Genomic DNA, 22,201 nt, shown 5'->3' with positions numbered 1-22,201 from the left:
TCCCTGCCATTATCAGTCAAGTCTGTTCACTTCCTCTTTACATTTGCCCCCTCATTCAACTCACTTTTCGGGAGAATTAATTATCACCAATTCAATCTAGGAATAGATAAAAACAAAAGCTGCGAATTGGGTTTATCAGCGGTCGCAATCATAGTCCGATGCAGCTAATTAGGTATCGGGATCAGCCTGCGGTCCAGTAGATCATTTAGGTGCCATATCAGTAACAGCAGGGTGAACATAAGTCGAAGTTTTCGCACAAAGTCAGGATGATTAGAAGAAGAAGCATCAAAGACAGGAGGATGAAAAGAAAACATCACGCAATGACCATAACTAATTAGCAGTCCCTTAACATAGGTCTGTCCAACATTCTACCATCTAGCACCACATGGCAGATCAACAGATGTAGGAATGAGTACGTATTTTCACTGTAAAATCGGCTGTATTCCGTAATTCTTTCTCTTTCCCTCTCTCTTTTGGAAAGTAAGAAGATTCGTGTATTGTAAGTTTGTAACGTGGTCAATTGATCAATAATTCTCCAACAACTGCCAAGAAATGAAAGGTCAATGGCCATCGTCTTATTTACAGCAGCAAAATAGAAACCATCAGCAAAAACAGCAAGTGGTGGATCAAATCACCCTGGAAACCAAACTGGCAGCATTAGTTGAAGGAACAAAGCTTCCAGTGGATGTGTTTGTGGTCAGAACAACAACAATCCAATTTTTTTCAGACCCAATCCCTGCTCCTGTGTACTTAGTGTCATTGAGATTTCCTGAATACTGAGACTTTGTGAAGTTGGAGAGGACAAGGTTTGGCTCCAGGTTGGGTACGCAAGCAGGCATTATGGCCCCATCCTGCGTGTTGGAGAAATTCAAATGGCATTTGGCTAAAAGGTTAGGGTAGTCAGAGAATTGAGGTTCAGTGCCTGGTACTGTGTTGGAGCCGGTGGTGTTTGTACAGGGTTGATTCTTGAATTTGTCAGCTATCTCATCAGCAAGGCACTCTGCATTGTCATTATGTGGTAGAGCTGTCAAGTTCAGGGATGCTCGATAGCTGTTGATGCCTTGAAGAAGAGTATCATCCTCATCTGCAGATAAATGGTGAGTTTAGGAAATTCAGTGTCCATACATTAAGAGGGAGAGAGAGATCCATGATTCAAGTACTCTGTGGAATACCCAAGGCAATTCACACTAAATTGGTGTTAGAAATTACCACCATTATATCTATTCCCAAAATGTCTATGTTGCAGCTAGCTTGAAATATACAATTCTATGAACAATTTCGGTTGCACTGAACATTTCACAGCGCAGTTCTCCGACTCTTACGTTAACTCTTCCTTTTTCTATATTTATTTTTTTGAGCAACTTCCGATTTGTTTCATTTGCCAGTAATGTTCAGTATAAACGTTTTGGCATTTTTTGGGGGTAAGTGGAAAGGATGTGGTGTTCCATTATGGCAAGTGAAGCTTAGAAGACCAAGGCTTTGAAAGTCCTAAAAATGGATGCCTGATTAATGAAGGCTTTATCTTGTTCCCATACGATCTCATTTATACATTTGCATTATAGTATAAAGAATTTAGGTGAAACAAAACAGCAGGTAAGAGACACAGAAGTACTCATCTTTTGCCTTCCAAATTGGAACATATATCTGACAGATTGACACAGCCAAAAAGCAGTGAATGATCACAGGTCTCTTGAGAAAAATAGTAACAAGAAGAGCAAGCTCAGCTAAGAAATCATTTAACTTGAATTACATTAGTATCTTCTTCATAAGGTTATGCTTTCAAGATCAAGCAGCAGTTTGACAACTTAGCCAAACTGGGTCCTCCAATATGGGCCTAACTGGTTCTAAACCAATTATACGTCACATATAATTGAAAATATCTCGTTGAGATTTATTATTTTATTATTATTTAATATTCTATTATTATTTTTTATTATTTATCAATATTATTTACTATTTAAACGTAACCAAAAGATGAATGAGCTTTATTTAAGTTAGCAGAATTAAATTGAGATGATAAAATATTATTAAAGTATTATTTTTAATATTATTATTATTATTTTAAAATTTAGAAAAGTTAAATTATTTATTATATTTTATATTAAAATTTAAAAAAATTATAATAATAAATTGAGATTAGTTTAGAATTCAAATCTACCCTTATTTTCATCTTCTGAAAGCATCCGAGAGGATGTGTCTTTACAATGATAGCATGTAAGTTGCAAAGCCTCTCACACGCATCTACGTTCATATCAATGTTTTTCACAGATACAATGGTTAAACGACTGCCACATCTAGTCGAATTCTCCATCTTTTTCTCTGTTATCCCTTAATTTCTCCCATCATGTAATAGGCCAATCTTCTTTTCGAACCCAATAAGCTTTTCTTTCACTTTGATGGCATTCACGACGGGGATTATCATTATTGTTTGATGTTTGATTCAAATCCAATGGCATTGTCCTCTTTCTCGCATAAAAATCAAGCATGTGCTGAGAAAATACAAATAACGAGAGCATAAGGGAATCATATATACCATCACGCTGAACCAAAAATCTCGAGGAGGCAGCACGCCAGCACCTATATATAGAATATTCCTTGCTTCGTAATTTCGTGCCAAGAGTGAGCACGAATAGGTAATTACACAATTCCTTCGAGAGGGCCACAAAGACCCAAAACAAAACTGGTGGATGCAATTGATTTTGGATAGCGTGGCCCAATCCTCCAATAGCATGCATGTCATGGCGATCAAACTCACTCCCCAAGTTGCTCTGCTCGCTCTCCCTTTTGTAGCCCTTCACATTCGACCCTCTTCGTTTAACCAATTTCCAACTTTCTCCTCGACTCTCCTACAAATATGGCGGTGGCGGCCGATGGCCGGATTTCCCTCTCAGGTGCCGGTAGGTTACGCGGGGCGACGGGTTTGGCTGGGAGGAACTGGCCGAGGCTCGTAAAGTTTTGTGACGGAGAAATGATGGGGACGAAGTTGAATGTGACACGACGGCTGCAGCAAGGAGCTTGTAGCATCAACAACGTTAAGAAACATGTTTGCATGTCTCTCACAACTAATGTAGCAGCACCAGGCGAGTCCAAGGTGAGCTCTCTCAAGAACGCACGCACGCACAAGCTTGCTCAGTGTTATCTAGCTAGCACATGATACCACATACAGAGAAAAATATACCATTTTCCCGTAGTTAATATATAACTTAATCCGATTGTGTTGCCATTGTAATAACCTGAATCTAACAGAGCCTACCTGATCTTGTTTTCACAATTTTGAACGTGGCATATAAGAGTTACCTAGTTGGTGCATGCATATATAATCTTTATCAGTCTGCGATTTAGCACAACATAGTTCAAATGTCTTCTGTTGATAGTTGGTTTTATGGCAACAACTAATGTGAATGGCCGAGTATTTCTGCGTTAACGTGTGCCTCTCCTCTTCTGTTCTACTTTTTGGTTTGGATTGATTAAAACGCAACCCATCATCCACCCCACCATGCAATTGATCCTTAACACTGCTTACTTCTGTGAGGATGAAAAGAATAAAAAAACAACCAAACAAACAAGCAAAGAACTTTATGCTCAGAGCACCCTTCTTTGCTTGGAAATATTTCTATCGTTCTTCTTTTCTCTTAGATATAAATAGAGTAGAAATGTGTGATCCACGGTTGCAGTCAGGCGGGACTTTTATCCTCTTAAAATGAGAATCGAATAAGTTAAAAGAAAATGGCATTTTGGAATAGAAATTCTATGATATTATGCGGCCTAGCCCAGCATTGCTGTCAAAAAGAAAACATGTTGGATGAGAAATTCACAGCCAATTTTGGGCTCTTTTATTTTCCAGATATCTAAATGAGAGCCTTTGGCCCAAGATAGAGACACATGACTCAGGAATGGGCATCTTATGCTTTTTTAGTTGATAATTTGAGATTCTCTTACATTATTTGTGCAAAACTCGAAAAACAAAATGACATATAGGAATCACCCTATTTTAAGATCCATATACCGTGTCTTTTTCAAATTTGATTATTTAATTTGAACAAATAATTAGAAATGATATTATTCAGAAAGAGTTATTTCATTCTCAAGTCGGTGTATAGAATACACAATTCACATCACTTAAATAGTAAGATTTAATTTGTGAAATTTAAATTTTAAAACTTATCTTTCAAATCAAATCATATCATATAAACACTTAATTAAATATATTTTATAGACCGACTTAAAGAATATAATTTTCCATAATCCTACCAACTTGCTAATTTTCCATAAAAAAGAAAGTATAATGATAGAGTTACTATCCTACTACTACTCATCTACAATTTTTTTTTGTATTTGATTTTTTTTAATTTTTAATTTTATTTAATGATTAAGGAAGGAGTATTAGTAAAGTTATATATTTTTTTAATTTTTTCGTAGTGATTAAGAATGTTAAAAAAATATTTAAAAGAAAATAAAAAAAAAAGAAAAAATTTTGAAATGAGCTTGAATAGTAGATAAATAGTAATAAAAAAAGTAAAAAATTTTGAAATGAGCTTGAGCAGTAGATAAGTAGTAATAGGGTAATAGTTACTACCCAAAAATAAAAAAGAAGAATGATTGCTAAGAATCAGGTTGATTTTTCTATATTAGATGCCAATGAACTACTCCTAAGAGGCAAATCTTAAGTTATGTTTGGATGTTGAATTGAGTTGAGATAAGATGATAAAATATTGTTAGAATATTATTTTTTAATATTATTATTATTTTGATATTTAAAAAAGTTGAATTGTTTATTATATTTTGTATTAGAATTTGAAAAAGTTATAATAATAAGTTGAGATGAGTTGAGATGTGTTGAGTAACCAAACGAAGCCTAAGCGTTTAGATGTTGAATTGAATTGAGTTTAATTGAGTTGAGATGATGAAATATTGTTAAAATATTATTTTTTAATATTATTATTATTTTAAAATTTGAAAAAATTAAATTATTTATTATATTTTGTGGTAAAATTTAAAAATATTGTAACGTCTGTCGGACATTTGCAGTTGAGGAATCTAGAGATGGAAAAGCGGGACCCACGGACGGTTGTGGCAATTATACTGGGAGGAGGAGCCGGCACCCGTCTTTTCCCACTCACTAAGCGCCGTGCCAAACCTGCAGTAAGCCCTCTTCTTCACCAATTTTCATGTTTAATCAAAAGGTTTCATTTTTTTTTTTTTTGGGGGTGTGATTTTTCTTATCATCGTACCAAAACTTCGACAGGTTCCAATTGGAGGAGCATACAGGCTGATTGATGTGCCAATGAGTAACTGCATCAACAGTGGGATCAACAAAGTGTACATTCTCACTCAGTTCAACTCGGCGTCGCTCAACAGGCATATTGCCCGCGCTTACAACTTTGGCAGTGGAGTCACCTTCGGAGATGGCTATGTCGAGGTACATTTCGTCATGCTATTCCATGCATTAACATGTTTTATCTATATGCATGGAGTTTAACCGTAAAGAATAATCTACGGATAATGTTGCATCATCCCACGCAAACTAGCCTGTTGAATGTCCAGAACGAACAAGGAAACGCGTCAAAGAGAAAAGGGTGTGTGTTTTCTGGAAAAATTACTTGAAAAACGTACTTTTTGTTCGATTCCATGGCAGGTTCTTGCAGCCACTCAAACTCCAGGAGAGGAAGGTAAAAGGTGGTTCCTGGGCACGGCAGATGCTGTACGACAGTTCCATTGGCTTTTTGAGGTAACTGATGTTCACATTTAGTTATCGATGCGAAAACGGAGGTTAATTGGATCAATAGTGAAGACAGACTATCAATCTACTTATGAAAAAGCCAGTCCAGCTGTGAGCTGTCCTTATTTTTGGTTCAATTATCGACTCCAGAAGTTGGAGGGTGAATCGCGTACTCGACGTGAATAAATTTCTTCGTAATTTCCTCTCTTAGAGCGGAATTGTTTCCTAATCATGGCACCAAGTTTGATTGGTATTCAGTGCATAAAAAATCTGACTCATGGATTCGCTGAAGTGATTGGGAATTACAGCCCCCGTTCAAAAATCTGAGACTGCAGGAAACTGATGGATACCTCTAGCTTCTAGGACTGTTGAATTCATTAATTTTCTTGTTTCATGATTGTTCTGGTGTGTCGTTTTGCCCCTTAAAACCAGATGTTTGTTCTTTGCTTGTTTTGCTTGATGAGTTTTGATAGTCGCAGCCTTCTGGACTTGGTGTTGAGCGATATAATTCGTTATTCATAAAACAGAATGCAAAGCTGTTGTCAGAGGATACATTGAAACCATTGGAAGACACAAACATTCAAAGTTTCATATACAACGTTCAGTCATTTAAAATTAAGCTTTCGGGGTTGGAGTTTCAGTTGAAAACTCAAACAGCATAGAATGAGTGTAAACCTTTCCTTTACTCGCGATCTGTGAAGGGAAATTGGGGTGATTCACCACATCAGGGAACCCTTGTGTCTCCAAACATAGTCCTGCATGAGGTCTATAAACGTATCCACCTTTCCCCTTCACATCCTTCACCCCGTTAGCCGAGTAAAACTGCATGCCTGGAGCATTTGTCCACAGCTCCAATATCCTTCCTGAGTTCTTATGCTTCACCAGTGCTGCCTGCTTGATCTCTCCACCATCAAGCACATAGTTAATATGATAACCGTCAGGCAGCTTCTTAATCGTGCTGCTGATGGTGCGTGGTTTGAGGAAATCATATGGTGTTCCATTCACTCTGGCGTGATGCGGGAACCAAATATCTGGACTTTGTGGGACAAAATGTTGCCACTATTATGGCCACCTGTTCCTCAGCTGTGAATACGCAGAAAATGTCCCGTCATCACAAATACGTTTGATGGCTTCTTTTTCTGTGATGTTCCATTGATAATGATAGGTCTATATGAGATATGAGAAAATAAAGAATTTCTTATAAAACTAATTCTACGGGCAATTCCAACCCTGACCATTTAAATATTCCTGCCCTGCCATTTCTTTCCATTTCATGACATCATATGCTTTCTATTCCATAGAATGCAAGGAGCAAGGATATTGAGGATGTGCTGATTCTTTCTGGGGATCACTTGTATAGGATGGACTACATGGACTTCGTTCAAGTAAGGCACTGCATGAAGTTCACTTAAACAGAGCTTTATTTCACTCTTTTTCAGTCGATGACACTTTGATTGATCTCTTCATTTGCAGAATCATCGAAACAGTGGTGCTGATATCACCATCTCTTCTCTACCAATGGATGACAGGTATGTTACATTTGATCAAAGTTTCCCAAGTGGTTCAACTGCCTTGTTTGGATTCAAAAACACCCTCAATTCATCCTATCTCATCTAATCATTACATCTTTCCCAAACTTTCAAACAAAATATAATAAATAATTCAAATTTTTTAAATCCTAAAACAAAAATAATATTTAAATATTTTATTCTAACAATATTTTATTCACCTTTCATCTCATCTCAACTCACTATCCAAACCTCCCAGACACTTGTAGCCAACCTAACTAAAATTGGCTTGATTGGTCATTTCCAATTAAAGACACCATGGTAGTGTAGGTGCCTAAGCTGAGATGTTGAGCAGTTCAGGTTTTTGCGTATTTCATTGTTTGAACTTTTAACGTTGATGCCCACAATCACTGAAGTGCGCTTGTTATTTTCCTTTCCCAGTTCATAATAACTGTGCTTGGCCTTTATGTTAATTTCCTCACTTGTTGATAGCCGTGCCTCGGATTTTGGTCTAATGAAGATAGATAACAAAGGAAGGATCCTTTCATTCAGTGAAAAGCCTAAGGGAGAGGACCTGAAGGCAATGGTAAGCCATTTTTATCGTTTCTCCCTTTTTTGATATTGTTTCTCCTGTTTTTGATATTGTTTCGAGCTTAGTAAAACATTGTTTGGTTAAGATGGCCTTTCCTGAATATTTGAGTCTAGTAGGTAATTGTTGAAATCTGGAATTTGCGCCTTAAGAACTAGAATTATCATGGTAACCTCAATATATTATTCAGGCAGTAGATACAACAGTCTTGGGACTCTCAAAGGAAGAAGCTCAGAAGAAACCTTACATTGCTTCCATGGGAGTGTATGTCTTCAAGAAGGAGATACTTCTGAATCTTTTGAGGTATCAAAATGAATTACTCAGCCCCCCCTCCCATCTCTATCTTGTGCATACACTCACGCACACACAAGAAGTGATCATAAAGATGAGGTGCTCTAATTATTCTTGACTCAGATGGCGATTCCCTACTGCAAATGACTTCGGTTCAGAGATAATCCCTGCATCAGCCAGAGAATTCTTCATAAAGGTCATTTCTGAGTGCTGAAGAACCTGTATTTCCAGACTGTTTGGCACGTGGATAGCATATCATATACACATATACACACTGATGAATAGAACAAATACATGTAGTCATCTACTTTGATATTCTCCAGCTCAGAGCGTTCAGTCTCCATTTTTATTTATTCCAACAGATTTTTGTTTTTGTTTTTGCAGGCTTATCTTTTCAATGATTATTGGGAAGACATAGGGACCATCAGATCCTTCTTTGAGGCAAATCTTGCCCTCACAGAGCATGTAACTACTATATATCACTCTTATTAAACTAGCTTCTAGGGCTCATGTCTGCTGCTTAAGGAATGAGACATAGATCCTGTGGTATGCAGACTGACTGAGTGGAATTTATAGCGACTTATCATTTTGAGCTATAACGGATATAGATAACTCAGTAAAACATGCAAAAATAGCTATGTCCAATGCAGAATTATGTAGCTCTTGCCATGTTGCTCATATTTTTCATCCTGGTTTCAAAAAGGAAATATAAATAAGAAAGTAGAGTCCAACACTAACTTACAAATTAGATGTGGTAATCTGAGTAGTGGTAGTACTATCACGACCCGCTTGAACCATTAATCACAAATTCACTAAGATAGCTACTCTTTATGACCATTTTAGTGTAAATAGCATGGTAGTCATGATTGGCGCTATCTTGTTTCAACAGAAATTCTTCGTGTGTCACACAGTGTCTTTCTTTGTACTTTCAGCCACCAAAATTCAGTTTTTATGATGCAGCAAAGCCAATGTATACATCAAGAAGAAACTTGCCGCCAACAAAAATAGATAATAGCAAGGTAAGTAAATCTCCGCCTTGAAGCTTTCAAATTGAGAAAATTATACAACCATTGCTAACAATGTTCAGGTTCTATTTCATCAGCTAAACTTTTAGGCAGTCAGGCATAGAACTAGCCTTTTTATCTTTTGGTTTCTTTCTTAGCACATTCCCCCTGCGTCTAGTCCTTGAAGTATAACACTGCTGCTCATTCTCGTCACAGATAGTTGATTCGATTATATCTCATGGAAGTTTCTTAACTGATTGCTTCATAGAGCACAGTGTTGTTGGTATCAGATCTCGAATAAACGCTAATGTCCACTTAAAGGTATGCCAGTAATTTCCATCATACATTACTCGATACTCGATAGCATATTTTACTTGAGATTGCAAGATAGAATGGCACAGAAAATTTGAAAAAGCAGTCTTTGAAATTTTCAAAAGCTCTCTCAACTGTTCCATTGATTGGTAGTTCTTGATCTTCCTGATTAAGATACCTAAAAAATGCATCAATTTTCCTTGATTTAAACTGATTTCATGCAGAAAAACAATTCACATTTCTCTGTTTTGGCAATCCATGCTTCAGCTCTTTGTTTCTGAGATACAATTTTACCATGGCCAAATAACATGCAGGATACTGTGATGCTTGGAGCTGACTTCTATGAAACAGAGGCGGAAGTGACATCAATTTTAGCTGAGGGAAGAGTTCCAGTTGGGATAGGAGAAAATACAAAAATCAAGTATAAACAGCTTAAATCCCTTGCACAAAAACATGCAAAAAATAATAGTATATTTCTTTTAGCATTTCTCATTACTTGTGTCTTTTCTTTTTAATAATGTGCAGAGGCTGCATCATTGACAAAAATGCCAGAATTGGGAAGAATGTTGTTATTGCAAACTCAGAGGTAGGAACTTTTAAAGCCCGGTTTGGATACAAAAGTCTCCCCAACTCATTTCAGCTCATCTCAACTGATCATTACAAATTTCTCAAATTCCTACAGTAAAAATAATAAACAATTCAACTTTTTCAAATCTCAAAACAATAATAATATTCTAAAAACATTTTATTCAACTTTCATCTCAACTCATCTCATCTTAACTCACTATCCAAACCTCCCCTAAAGTTGGTGGTGATGACTCCACAATACATGAATTTTCAAATAGTCACTTTGTCTAATTCGTAATCAATCTCCAAAGATAATATATCAAAAGATTAAAGAACGGTCACTATCCATAATAATAATGAAATTTAGGATTTCAAATGCTTATAGTTGTTACTGTAAAGGTAAATGATAAAGACAGCCTTGAACTCAGAAACATTCGTTTCAGTTACCCTTTTTCTCAGCGACAGAAGTAACCGCATAAATAATATGCCAGTAAAGTCTTCAATCAATGAGCTTATGATTTTGAAGCTGTCCACCCTGCACTCAAGTTTCTGTTTATGTGGAATTTCAGGGAATACAAGAGGCTGATAGATCTTCTGAAGGGTTTTACATCCGTGCCGGCGTTACAGTCATCCAAAAAAACTCGGTAATCCTAGATGGTTCTGTGATATAACAATCTGTCCATCCTCTTGAGCCTTTTTTTATTGGTTCGGATAGAAAGCAAGAGAGAACAACACTCGTGGGTCATGTTTTCCACCATAACCATCAATGTAATGAAAACAAAGGAGATCAAAGCATGTATCATTGGTTGTGTTCAATCCTTACCTGTTTATGAAAGAGAGAAGTTTTTATCTGTCTGAGAAACTTCTAACCTTTGTTTTCTTTTTGGATGAATAAACCCAACGTCTTAGCTCCGTTTTAAAACAGTACAAATTCTTTATAAGAAAGAAAAGAAAAAATCTTATTAAGGTATGCTGAAGCTAGATACATGTTTCCTGCTGGGGGAAGAAAAGGGACTTGGAAATGAAACATTTGCCACTTAATTGGAAATCCCCAATAAGACAAGATTTTCGAGGTTTTTCACTTTCACTTGAATTAGAATTGCAAATGAATCAATTTTACGATCCCGCTGATCAAGCAGCATATATTTCTAATAGGTTTTGCTATATATCAGTCACTATTCACCCTCACACTTCATACCTGACAGTTTTTTTCATTTTATTTCCATAAGGTATAGAGTAGTGAACAAGCAGCATATATTTCTAATAGGTTTTGCTATATATCAGTCACTATTCACCCTCACACTTCATACCTAACAGTTTTTTTCATTTTCTTTCCATAAGGTGTAGAGTAGTGAACAGTAGCTGATAAAAAGAATTATTCATTTCTAATATGACTAGAATATCAAAGCAATACTTATAAAAAATTGTTTTAGACAGTCCTTTATAATATTTCAGTTAAGATGCTTTTCAATAATACGAGAAACTCTACTTAATACCCATTTGAAGGTGCGTTATCACAAGATCCTATTAAGGCACCATGTATGCCGTAACATCCCGTTCATCAACAATTACCTTCAACATAGTGAGGTGTAACCAAAAGCCTATTGCAACATATATATTATTGCTTACAAACTCATCGCTTCTTTGACACAAAGGTGGCAAAATTATGCAGATATATGGAGATGCATATACAAGAAGAATAATAATCTTTTTAAGTGAGTAAAATTTCATGATCTTCTCCCCCATCTAAACCAAAAAAAAAAAAAAAAAGGTTCTCTGCTCCCACAACAGAAACCCTTCCACATAAAGTTCTCTGAAATAATTTTGTGAAAGCACAGACCTTATAAAGTCAAGTAATTCATTCACTTATCAAGATATGGCATCAGTTACATGAAAATATTGGTTGTCCATAAAGGAAATACATTGCAATATACTTCAGCTAGAAGCAACCATTATATTATAGAGAGCAATTTATCCAAAGATTCCCCAATTTGTTCCAGCTGAGAACCTTCATATGTTCTTCCAAACTAAAACCAATTACAGAATTTTATCCTTTGTCTCAAGCCAAGTAAGATAAATTCACACTGGTGCACCGAACATTTAGAGTATCACTTCCACCTACTGTTTTTCTTTTTTTTTTTTTTTGGGGGGGGGGGGGGGGGGGGGGGGGGGGGGGGGGGGGGGGGGGGGGGTTGTATGCTCATTTTTATGAATGAATAAAACCCCCGAGTCTATAAAATAAGTTCTTCACAGTTAAAAAACAATTCATTTTCGTATCTTTTCAAAACAAATCGCTCCTCTGACAATAGAATGCTGGTAACAGTACATTTGTTCTCCGAAAATGGTTTCCTACCTGTTCTTCCAGCTCGATGAAGATACTCTACAGCAGTTCTTGGCAGATCAAAGTTGTATATATGAGTTGTTTCTGGCAGGTCAACTCCCCTAGCCGCTATATCCGTTGCTACTAGGATATAGTTTCCTCCTTGTCTCACTTCCTGTATTAAAAAAATGGATTTACCACAACTAGGGATTTTGTGTTCTAAAACCTAAGAAAACAATTTTCCTGAAACATTAGTCCATCTTGTGTGCGCTCCTGATTAAAGTCTCATACTTAAAAAGAACCAATCTCTCACATTCATCCATAGTGGAACTGAACACCACTTACTGAGAGAGAAGCTGCTCGTAAATGGAAATTTGTGTCTTCTTCCAGAAGATGGATGTCTGAGCAACCCACGTATGAAGCCTTCAAAAACTCAACTAATAAAGTGGTTGATGGGGTATTTCCAGCCTTCTTCGACTTCTCAGACTGCAAAAGTAGATAAGATATAGATCTTAGTTCACCAGATAAATCCTCACATTTATTTCAAAAGAGAGAACTAAATTGATCCTGATCCAGATCAATCTCCAGGGATCAAAATCTAGGTGATGATTACATCCCATACAAACTAATGCAACTATGCTACCGATTCCTAGCTTCAAAGATCTCAACTGTACCTGGTCTTTTTCATTCCTATTGTGGGCTAGAAAGATTAGTGCATCACTACATCTTGGTCAACGAATACAAGGCTCGATTGATTGTGTTGACATGAGTTGAATTGGTCTCTTAGACAATTGGGCAATTTGGGAAAGGGTGGGGGACTCAAAGTTGGAATATATTACAAGATTTATTGATGCAGCATAATGATCTTACATGCTATTCATAAAAAGATATATTTGACACTAACATAACACATTCATGTCAATATATTACTTTGTGGTTTGGACATTATATCTTCACTAGACCCATGAGATATCTATATATACCAGGTGATTTGTCTAGCGAAATGGCCAATAATAACCACAACACCTAGTGGATATCTTCATAAAAAAATACCTTCATAAAAACATTGACATACTCACCAATGAAGATAATTTAATGACTACATCAGTTTTAAGAAATGAATAAATAGAGAAGGATATATTCTGTGGACCTGCTCACCAACGAAGATAATGCTAGACTCAGGTGCATCAGACTGTAATAAGGAGAGCAAAATCTGATGCTTTCTGTTCTTGCCACAAATCTGTCATGCAACACAGGATGAGCACGTTTGAAATGAGAAGCACAACAGACTATGACTTACACCCTAAAGATTTCTTACCACGAATCTATGATATAGGCATGATGGCATGGGCTGAATTGGATTGGCATGGACATGAATCACATCATTCTGTTAATTGTACGAAAATCATAATATGCAAGAAAAACAGCGTGGTATCATGTCAAATCCAAATGAAGATAACAATGTAACCAGAAATATCAGCAAACCTTGGTCCACTTTTGCTGTATACAGTCATGCAAAAATCGTCTGTGCTGAGGGATGGATGCACTGGCAAAAACAGTCTGACGGTTGTTGAGTGATGAATATGAGGTCAAAAGCTTTCGAAGAGAACCGACTTCTTTTGAAGAATTGAACATGAAATCAACCTAACACAATTATTAAACTTGAAATTTCACTCCTTGAAGAAGACTATTTCATAAAATAAAAGCCTGTAGAAAAGGAATAAATAAGATGGCAACAAATAGAACAGTTCAAGGGAAATTAGTCTCAAAAATATTTTTGGAACAAAAATTCCTCTAATGCAAATGCTGCCTTCCCTAGCTGTCTTAAAGTTCCAATAAAGCACATATAAGATAGTCAAATCTGTGCTTTTGTTCCTCTTTGTAAACAAATATCGTCTGAATTCCAGGAAGACTCATCTGACATTTTGTAAGCATAACATTCGTTTACACATCTTCAAGCTATAAAAAGAGTAGCCTTCAAAACAAAAATTAAAATTAAAATTCAATTACCTCATCAATTATCAGTACCCTCATTGATTCAAGCTTTAAGGTTTGCTTCTCCAGCATCTGGCACAAACTTCTTATTGTTGCAACAACTATTGTAGGGGCTCTGCCTGAAATTTTTATGCTTTGAAAAATCACTCAAAAGATATGCATAATCTTCTTCTGGCTACATAGTACTATCAGTAACTGGTCAATAAGCAAATGCAGAAAGCTAAAAATCTCCATATCAATTACCGCAATGCCACAAAAATGACAAACAAAACAAAATTGCAACCTGTTCAGGTCAGGACCATAGTCTAAATTATATATATTATTGCAAACTATAACATATCTTCTGAAATACCAGAAAATTCTACAAATGAAGAGGCTAATAAAAAAGAAACTACAGAGCCTTTCATGAATCTGCATATGAATCCACCTTGCACTGCAACTTATAATTCAATTACACTCCCCACCCGGCTATTCAGTCCAACTTAAGACCCAGTCAATATACGTCATATTAAGACTTAAAAAGCTCCTATTCACCAAGAAGATTTTCCATTAAAATGCGAACACAAATTTCAGCTTTTTTTTAGAGCAGAATCCCATATGCTTAGAATCAACTGACTCCACAGTCACTCCTCTACACGACTTCTTTTTTTAATTGGTAAACAAAATTTGTTTTTCTTATGATAACTTTTTTTTTTTATAAGTAAGAGATCAATATTATATATATGAATGAAATAGGCATAGCCCATGTACACAAGAAGCAATTATGTAACTTTTTTTCTTATGATAACTTGTTATACATTCCCACCTACTATGGCACCAAAAGAAGCAATTATGTAGTCAAATTGTATCACATAGGGCACTGTGAGAGCAAAATAAGCTCTAGCAAGAGGAAGACCCAAGGGAAAAAAGCAACTAATTGTTTCATTTTTTATTGTTTATTTGTTGCATGTTTTCTCAGAAGGGGAGGATTAAACCGATGTTTAAAGTTCATTCAGAATGTTAAGCACGGAACAAAAGTTTCAGCAACAGACATCGGCACCTTATCAACTAACTAGCCTTTATTTCACAAACATCAAAGCCATGAAACTTTATAATGAAAACAGAAATATGCAGCACCTTTAGCCAACTCTTGTGCCTTCTCAACATTCCTCCATCTAAAAGAGCCATGACAGTACAACATTTCTGCTCCAATTCAAGTTCAACATGCTTCGCAGCCAACATCCGAGCAACTTTCGTGACCTTTTATTGAGAGAGAGAGAGAGAGATAACAATATTATTATAGTGCATAGAAAATGAGAAAAATAAAACTTTAAGAGAGAGAACTCAAGAATGACACTCTTACTTGCATGCCAAGTTCCCGGGTGGGCACTACTATCACTGCTTGCACAGCGGATTTTTGAGTGTTTATGACAGAAAAGATCAGTAGAAGGTATGCCAGTGTCTTCCCAGAACCTGTCTAAAGGACCCCAACAAAAAAAAAAATATATATATATATATATAAATATATATATATTTATATATATAAATATATATATATTTATATATATATACCAAATAAAGCCTGGTCAGTACTGACAGTACACATCGGGACAGACATGAATCATACCAAAATAGTATTAATTATAGTGAAAAAATAAAACGCGAAATCAGTTCCGATGGCGCAGACTTAACCTGCGCATGAAGAATGCAATCGCACCCTGAAAACAAAATTGGCAGTGCTTGTAGTTGTACGTCTGTTGGTCTAGTATATCCAACCTCCTCAGCCCTTGAATATGAAAGTTTATTTCAGCTTTATCACATTTCCATTTTCCAGTATCTATCTTGTAATTTTCACACGTCATTACCATGTAATCAAATGATGAACTTTATCGATGGTATGGTAATAGAAAGCACTGGTTTAAACACAGTGACAGAGTTAGAATTAGACCTGCGTATTACGTGTTCGGGAACGTGACCTTGGCAGATTTCTCGGAGAGTGGGGGCCTTCTTTCCAGGATTTTCTTCGATGGATATGGAAGAAGAGTTGGGAAGGGCTTGTAAAAGCCTTAGTTTGGATACTGGGTTAGGGAAGATAACTTGATTTGTGAAATTAGTGGAGAACGGGATTCTGGGTTTAGGGTTTTGTGATTGGAAGAGAAGCCCAGTAACTGAGAGAGTACCCATTTTGAGCTCCGCTGAAACCGCGAGCGAGAGAGGGCCAAGATACGAGCTTGGAGATGACCATATAGCCGTCTATGAGCGCGGTACCTGGACTCTCAGCAAAGGGACTCGCGTGTAGGGAAGTAACAGCCGCTGGATTAACTTTGTGTTGTACGGAACCGTTGATAATAATTAATTAGTGCTATCTATGCGTACTAGAGTAGATTTTCTTAGAGGATATATATATATAGAGTGGGGCTACCGCCCAGCGTTTTTTTTTTCTTTTTTTTTATCACATTTTTTTAATACATTTAAATATTTTTAAAAAATAAAAAAAAAATATATCAATACACTTAAAATCACTTTCTTAATTACTAAGTAAAAAAAAAAAAAAATTTGTCAAGTGGTCAAATTGAGCGGTAAGAGTGGGGTGGCATAGAAGTGTTTCTCATATATATATAGGAAAATATTATAGACACAAAGATTTCACAAAGGAATATCACACAAAGATGTGGCACACTAATAATGTGTCACGTTTCTATTTTTTCCCCTTTATGCCCCTTATCTCCTCGTGCCTCTCTCTTCCCCCTCCCAACACCAGCCATGGTGGTCGGGGATCACCTTAGGGTGGACAGAAGTCGCCGACGGTCCAAGTGGCATCGCCGGCTATGACATGGGAGCTCACGGCAGGGGTGGGGTCGTGGCTTGCCATGCACATTTTGTGCATTGTGGCTGGCTGCGGTGTGGTGGCAATTGCGTGGCAGGGGTGGTTGCGGTTTGTGTGGCCGGCGCCAGCGTCTGGTTGCCAAGATGATCGCAGCGTGGCTGGGGTGGGTGCAGTGTGGCTGGGGTGGTCGTAGCATAGGTCTCAGTGTGGAGAGGCACGGGGTGGTTGCTGCGTGGTTGGGGTGGTCGCAGCATGCGTGGCTGATGGGTATCTTTCGGTGTTCAGGGTGGTCAACAGTTTGGTGGCCAGGGTGGTCGGGAACCGCCAGATTGGGGAAGGGAGAGGGAAAATGGAGGGGGAGGGGAAACATATGGGAAGATAAGGAAAAAAGATAAAAGAAGAAAGACACGTGGCACACTGATAGTGTACCATATCAGTGTGTGGAATCCCTTTGTGGGATTCTTTTGTGTCTCTAGCAGCCCGAAAATACCATAGACACAAAGAGATCCTACAAAGGAATCTCACACAAAGATGTGGCACACTGATAATGTGCCACGTGTCTTTTTTTTCCCCTGCTGCCCCTTATCTCCCCATGCCTTTCCACTCCCCTCCTCCCTCGTGCCTCTCTCTTCCCCTCCCAACACCAGCCGTGGTGGTCGGAGACCACCTTAGGGTGGACAGAAGTCGCCGACGGTCCAAGTGGCATCGCTGGCTATGACATGGGAGCTCATGGCAGGGGTGGGGTCGCGACTTGTCGTGCACATTTTGTGCACTGTGGCTGGTTGCAGTGTGGTGGCAGCTGCGTGGCAGGGGTGGTTGCGGTTTGTGTGGCCGGCGTCCGGCGTCCGGTTGCCAAGGTGATCGCGGCGTGGCTGGGGTGGTCGCAGCGCAGGTCACGGTGTGGAGAGGCACGGGGTGGTCGCAGCATGTGTGGCTGATGGGTGTCTTCCGGTGTTCAGGGTGGTCAACAGTTCGGTGGCCAAGGTAGTCGGGAACCGCCGGCACAGGGATAGGAGAGGGAAAAGGGAGGGGGGGAGGGGAAACGTATGAGAAGATAAGGAAAAAAAGAAAAAAAAAGAAAAGAAAGAAAAGACACGTGGCACACTGATAGTGTACCACATCAGTGTGTGGAATCTCTTTGTGGGATTCTTTTGTGTCTCTAACAGCCCTCATATATATATATTAGGTCGGAACAACGTGCAAAGCACATTTCCCTAGTTTGGTGAAATAATTATTTAAAAAAAATAGTATATATTTCATAAAAAAATTGATTTAATCAATAATTTAAGGCATATGAGAAAAAATGTAAAATCTAGCAAATATTTATAGGTAATGATAGTTAAGTACAGTATAATAATTACATGCTTGCATAGATTAGAAGATACAAATATTAGTTCAAAATATAATGTAATCCAACAGAGATTTATAACATTGATAGTTTTAGCAAAGTTGCCTGCGATAAGTTTAATACAAGCCCAACAAAAACATTAATTCAAAATATAACATAGTCCAACACATATTTATAACATCGATAGTTTTAGCAATAAACCCAACAAAAACATCAATTCAAAATATGAGTCCTTTGATGATTTTACTATGATCCATCATTTTGTGTCATCCTGTACTGCATCAATAGAGAGGACATTGAAATTCTTGTGCTGGTGTTGGTTGAGTCGATTGGGGTCTACTAAAAATTCAATCATCCACTCTTTCTGTGAAACTTGTGCTATAAGATTTTCTATATATGGCAAATGTTCCTGCAAAGGAAATTTTTAATAGCCTTACATGATTAATAAAAATTTAAATAACATATATGCTGGAAATTGATGTATTGTAAATTAATACAAATCTTTGAATGCAATGTTCTTAATTAAATTACGATGCATGTTATAAATAAAAATAAAATTGGCATAACAAATAAATATATAAAAATCAATTTAAATGATTTTTGTTATAATTTGCTTTTAATAGTTTTTTTTAATATAAACCTCAATGTACTTATAGATAATATAGTAAATATGTCAAAAATTTTAAGATGGACTTTTTTACTCACAACAATAAAGGCAATGGAAAATTAGAAAACATACATCATTAGTATGATTCATAAGTTCAACTGCCGAACAACCGAATACTTGCTCTACAACTCCACCAAACATAATAGCAGATAGTCTTCTTGTACCATCGTCGAGTTCAACATATGCTCGACAACTATAAATTTGATGAAAATATCATTTTAAGTTAGAATCAATAAAAGGTATACATTAAATCTATCACATAAATTATCAAATAAAACAAAAAATTTGAAAGATACATACCGTGGTTGTGAAATGCTTTGATGTTTGCAATGGTAACAAAGGAAGATATCATTGTAATCATATACAATTCCTTTATTACAGTTAATACATGACATGTAAAAAAATATCTAGCGCAAGTCAACCACAATTATTTTCGCCTTTATCCAAAATTTTACTTTCTACATTACATTAGAAACAATTTTTTAGATGAATTGATTGTATAAATATTTGAATTTGTTACGAATAATAGGATTTCACCACCATGGGTTATAAACTTTTGATCAACTCAGCAACATCATGATTCTTGATTATTTCCAGAATACCTATAGAAGATAGAGATATACACGGGTATGTCAAATATTTTGCAACAATACTCTCAAGTAATAAACCATTAATCACCGTCCTTAAAATTCATAAAAACAAATGCAATATAAGAAATAAAAATATGGAGATTTCAATATTCAAGTGGCATGAAACAAATAATGATTTATTTGCGACGATTACCACTCTTGCAATGAAGTTGTCTCAGGAAGAATAGAATTGATCATAAATTTAATTTTCGGACGTGATGAAAGAGACAATCCTTCATTAGAAATAGAGATCATGATTAATGCAAGCGTATACAATATAAAATAAAATATAAGATTGTTAATTATTAAAAATATCATTATAAGAACCAACTCTTATCCTTGTTCCAAGTATAACTGGCTTCGTCCCAATTATTTCCGAGATTTTTTTGCATTCATCTTGCACAAATTGACCCCACATAGTTAAACATATGGGGTTTAAGCTACAAAATTGGAATAAAAAAAGAATTAACAGAATATGTAAGAAATAAAGATAGAAACATAATTCTAAAAGAGTGAACTACCCAAAAAATATTTTTACTGTTGATCAATGACATATATTTCCTGAATAGTTGTTGGTACATGCGCTGAAGTTATCTCTCTACATGGCTTGATATGGATTGCAACAGCTAAAACATCTAACAAATAAGATTTAAAATTTTAATATATTGATAATTAAATATTCTAAAATAAAGAGTGAATTACCTATTTCTGCAATTGAGTCTTTGTAAGCTTCTAATTCATTGAATGGAATGAATTGGTACTTTGGTGGCTCCAATTGTTCTTCATCCTTTGGAACTTCCTCAATTATAGTTTTAGAATTTAAGATCCATTGATATTCATGTGTTTTAATTCTATACTTTAGATCCAGTGGCCTCACATATGCATTACTGATATAATATAAATGGAAAATATGTAAAGTATCATCTCGTGAGTTAATATCTTTATCAAATATTGTCGCTTGCACTCAATTTTCCTGTACAGTATAAGAAATTGAAACGAATAATTTACAAAAAAAAAAAATTGTAATGAATAATTGAGTATAATAATTTTGTTTGATTTTAAATTGTTTTTGGGTTTTAAAAAAATAATATTTTTTAAATGTGTTACAAGAAGAACTAAATGAACGAAACATCATCAACATTTATATAATATGAAAATATTTAAAAAATCAAATATCAAAAGACCCAACAAATCAGTAGTAAAAAAACAAAACTTAATAGATATGATGCAAAAATAACAAAATTCTTTACCAGTTTTTAGTACACCAAAAAAAATAAAAGACAATAAATAAAAATAAATACTATACCACTGGATCAATCAATGTTAGGCTTTGGTACTTTGCTGGTGAGCGTTGGCCTATTCGTTTGGTTGACTGGTCATTTTGATTTTCCAATTCCTTATATTTGGAGTGATATATTTTATCGATGTATAAACCGTCCGCATCCTTAAAGCTGTTCACATACAAAGATATTAAATGTGTAAGTATAGTAAACCCAATACTAAATTCAAAAAAAAAAATGGAAAGAGAATTAAAAAATACAATAAATATTTAAAGAACACAATACTAAACATACAGAAAAGAGAATTATATTAAATGCGTAATTTTGTTTAAGTAGTTAAACTCAAATTATACAATTGAATCATTATCCATATAACATTAATCTGAACATGTTACTATTAATAATTTTGTATACACAATATTTTTATGCAGTTCTTTTATGATTGTTTAGTCGACACTGGTCGTATTAAAACCCTTACTGTAGATGCAGTCTTAACCCTTGGTAAAGCCACATATAGTTGACCATATGAGAAAACGGGTTAAGGTAAATATATCCCAACAAAATCCAATATTTACCCTTGTGACTTATTTATAGTCATTGCAAAGTTTAATTTGATAGGAAACTGAGTTTGTTTAAATGGGAAACCATTATTTTCATCAACATTTAATAGGAATGAGATTTTTGGAATAAAGACTCTTTTTTCGCTATGGTGCCCAACTGCGATTTCTGCATTAATGACATTTCGATCAAAAGCCCGACAAATTATACGTGTTCTGTTGCATAGTCCTTCTGAAGGTTAATGTTTCTAAGCAGCATGATGGAACAGTTTATCTTCAGTAACAATTCATGAGGAGGAAGTCCATTTGGGGTTAGAGTATTTAAAAAATCCTCCATAACTGATTGTTCAAATGCATCTATTGCTTCATCAAAGCTATAATATCGCCTAAGCTCACCAGGAAACCTATGAATTAGCAATGCATTTATTTTATTAACATAACTGTTATTTGGTGTTAATATGACTCGATTCATCATAGCTGAAATATTTATTGAATATTCATGAATATTATGGAAAACGACATCTGTTAAATGTTCCAAAGAAGTACAGTCATCTTCATAAGGAACAAGCATTCCATTAGGAATTTTTATAGTTTCATTAACTATGATTG

At 35.9% G+C, this 22,201-nt stretch overlaps 3 protein-coding genes across 3 annotated transcripts; 1 reads left to right on the top strand and 2 right to left on the bottom strand.

The window, feature by feature from the left end:
• Positions 1 to 302: 302 nt before the first annotated feature.
• LOC121256368 (uncharacterized GPI-anchored protein At5g19250-like) lies at positions 303 to 2,735 on the bottom strand. The gene is made up of 2 exons (XM_041157150.1): positions 2,534 to 2,735; positions 303 to 1,084 (listed from the first exon to the last, which is right to left on the bottom strand). The coding sequence occupies exons 1-2, from the start codon at positions 2,733 to 2,735 to the stop codon at positions 627 to 629; spliced, it is 660 nt and encodes a 219-aa protein (XP_041013084.1). The 3' UTR covers positions 303 to 626.
• Positions 2,736 to 2,854: 119 nt separating this feature from the next.
• Positions 2,855 to 10,842, top strand: LOC121256360 (glucose-1-phosphate adenylyltransferase large subunit 3, chloroplastic/amyloplastic). Its single transcript, XM_041157140.1, has 15 exons — positions 2,855 to 3,091; positions 5,029 to 5,142; positions 5,246 to 5,419; positions 5,636 to 5,728; positions 7,021 to 7,104; positions 7,193 to 7,248; positions 7,720 to 7,813; positions 8,007 to 8,119; positions 8,231 to 8,303; positions 8,492 to 8,572; positions 9,040 to 9,126; positions 9,328 to 9,432; positions 9,738 to 9,844; positions 9,949 to 10,009; positions 10,560 to 10,842. The coding sequence occupies exons 1-15, from the start codon at positions 2,855 to 2,857 to the stop codon at positions 10,659 to 10,661; spliced, it is 1,581 nt and encodes a 526-aa protein (XP_041013074.1). The 3' UTR covers positions 10,662 to 10,842.
• A 992-nt stretch (positions 10,843 to 11,834) lies between these two features.
• LOC121256380 (DEAD-box ATP-dependent RNA helicase 58, chloroplastic) lies at positions 11,835 to 16,568 on the bottom strand. The gene is made up of 10 exons (XM_041157160.1): positions 16,233 to 16,568; positions 15,977 to 16,070; positions 15,648 to 15,761; positions 15,417 to 15,544; positions 14,321 to 14,420; positions 13,796 to 13,954; positions 13,629 to 13,697; positions 13,461 to 13,550; positions 12,656 to 12,796; positions 11,835 to 12,485 (listed from the first exon to the last, which is right to left on the bottom strand). Exons 1-10 carry the CDS (start codon positions 16,466 to 16,468, stop codon positions 12,222 to 12,224), a joined length of 1,395 nt encoding a protein of 464 aa, XP_041013094.1. The 5' UTR covers positions 16,469 to 16,568; the 3' UTR covers positions 11,835 to 12,221.
• Positions 16,569 to 22,201: the final 5,633 nt, after the last annotated feature.

This window comes from Juglans microcarpa x Juglans regia, chromosome 1D, assembly GCF_004785595.1.
Source record: "Juglans microcarpa x Juglans regia isolate MS1-56 chromosome 1D, Jm3101_v1.0, whole genome shotgun sequence".
NCBI classification, from domain to species: domain Eukaryota; kingdom Viridiplantae; phylum Streptophyta; class Magnoliopsida; order Fagales; family Juglandaceae; genus Juglans; species Juglans microcarpa x Juglans regia.
Note: the sequence above shows the minus strand (reverse complement) of the source record. Positions and strands in the feature narration are given on the sequence as shown.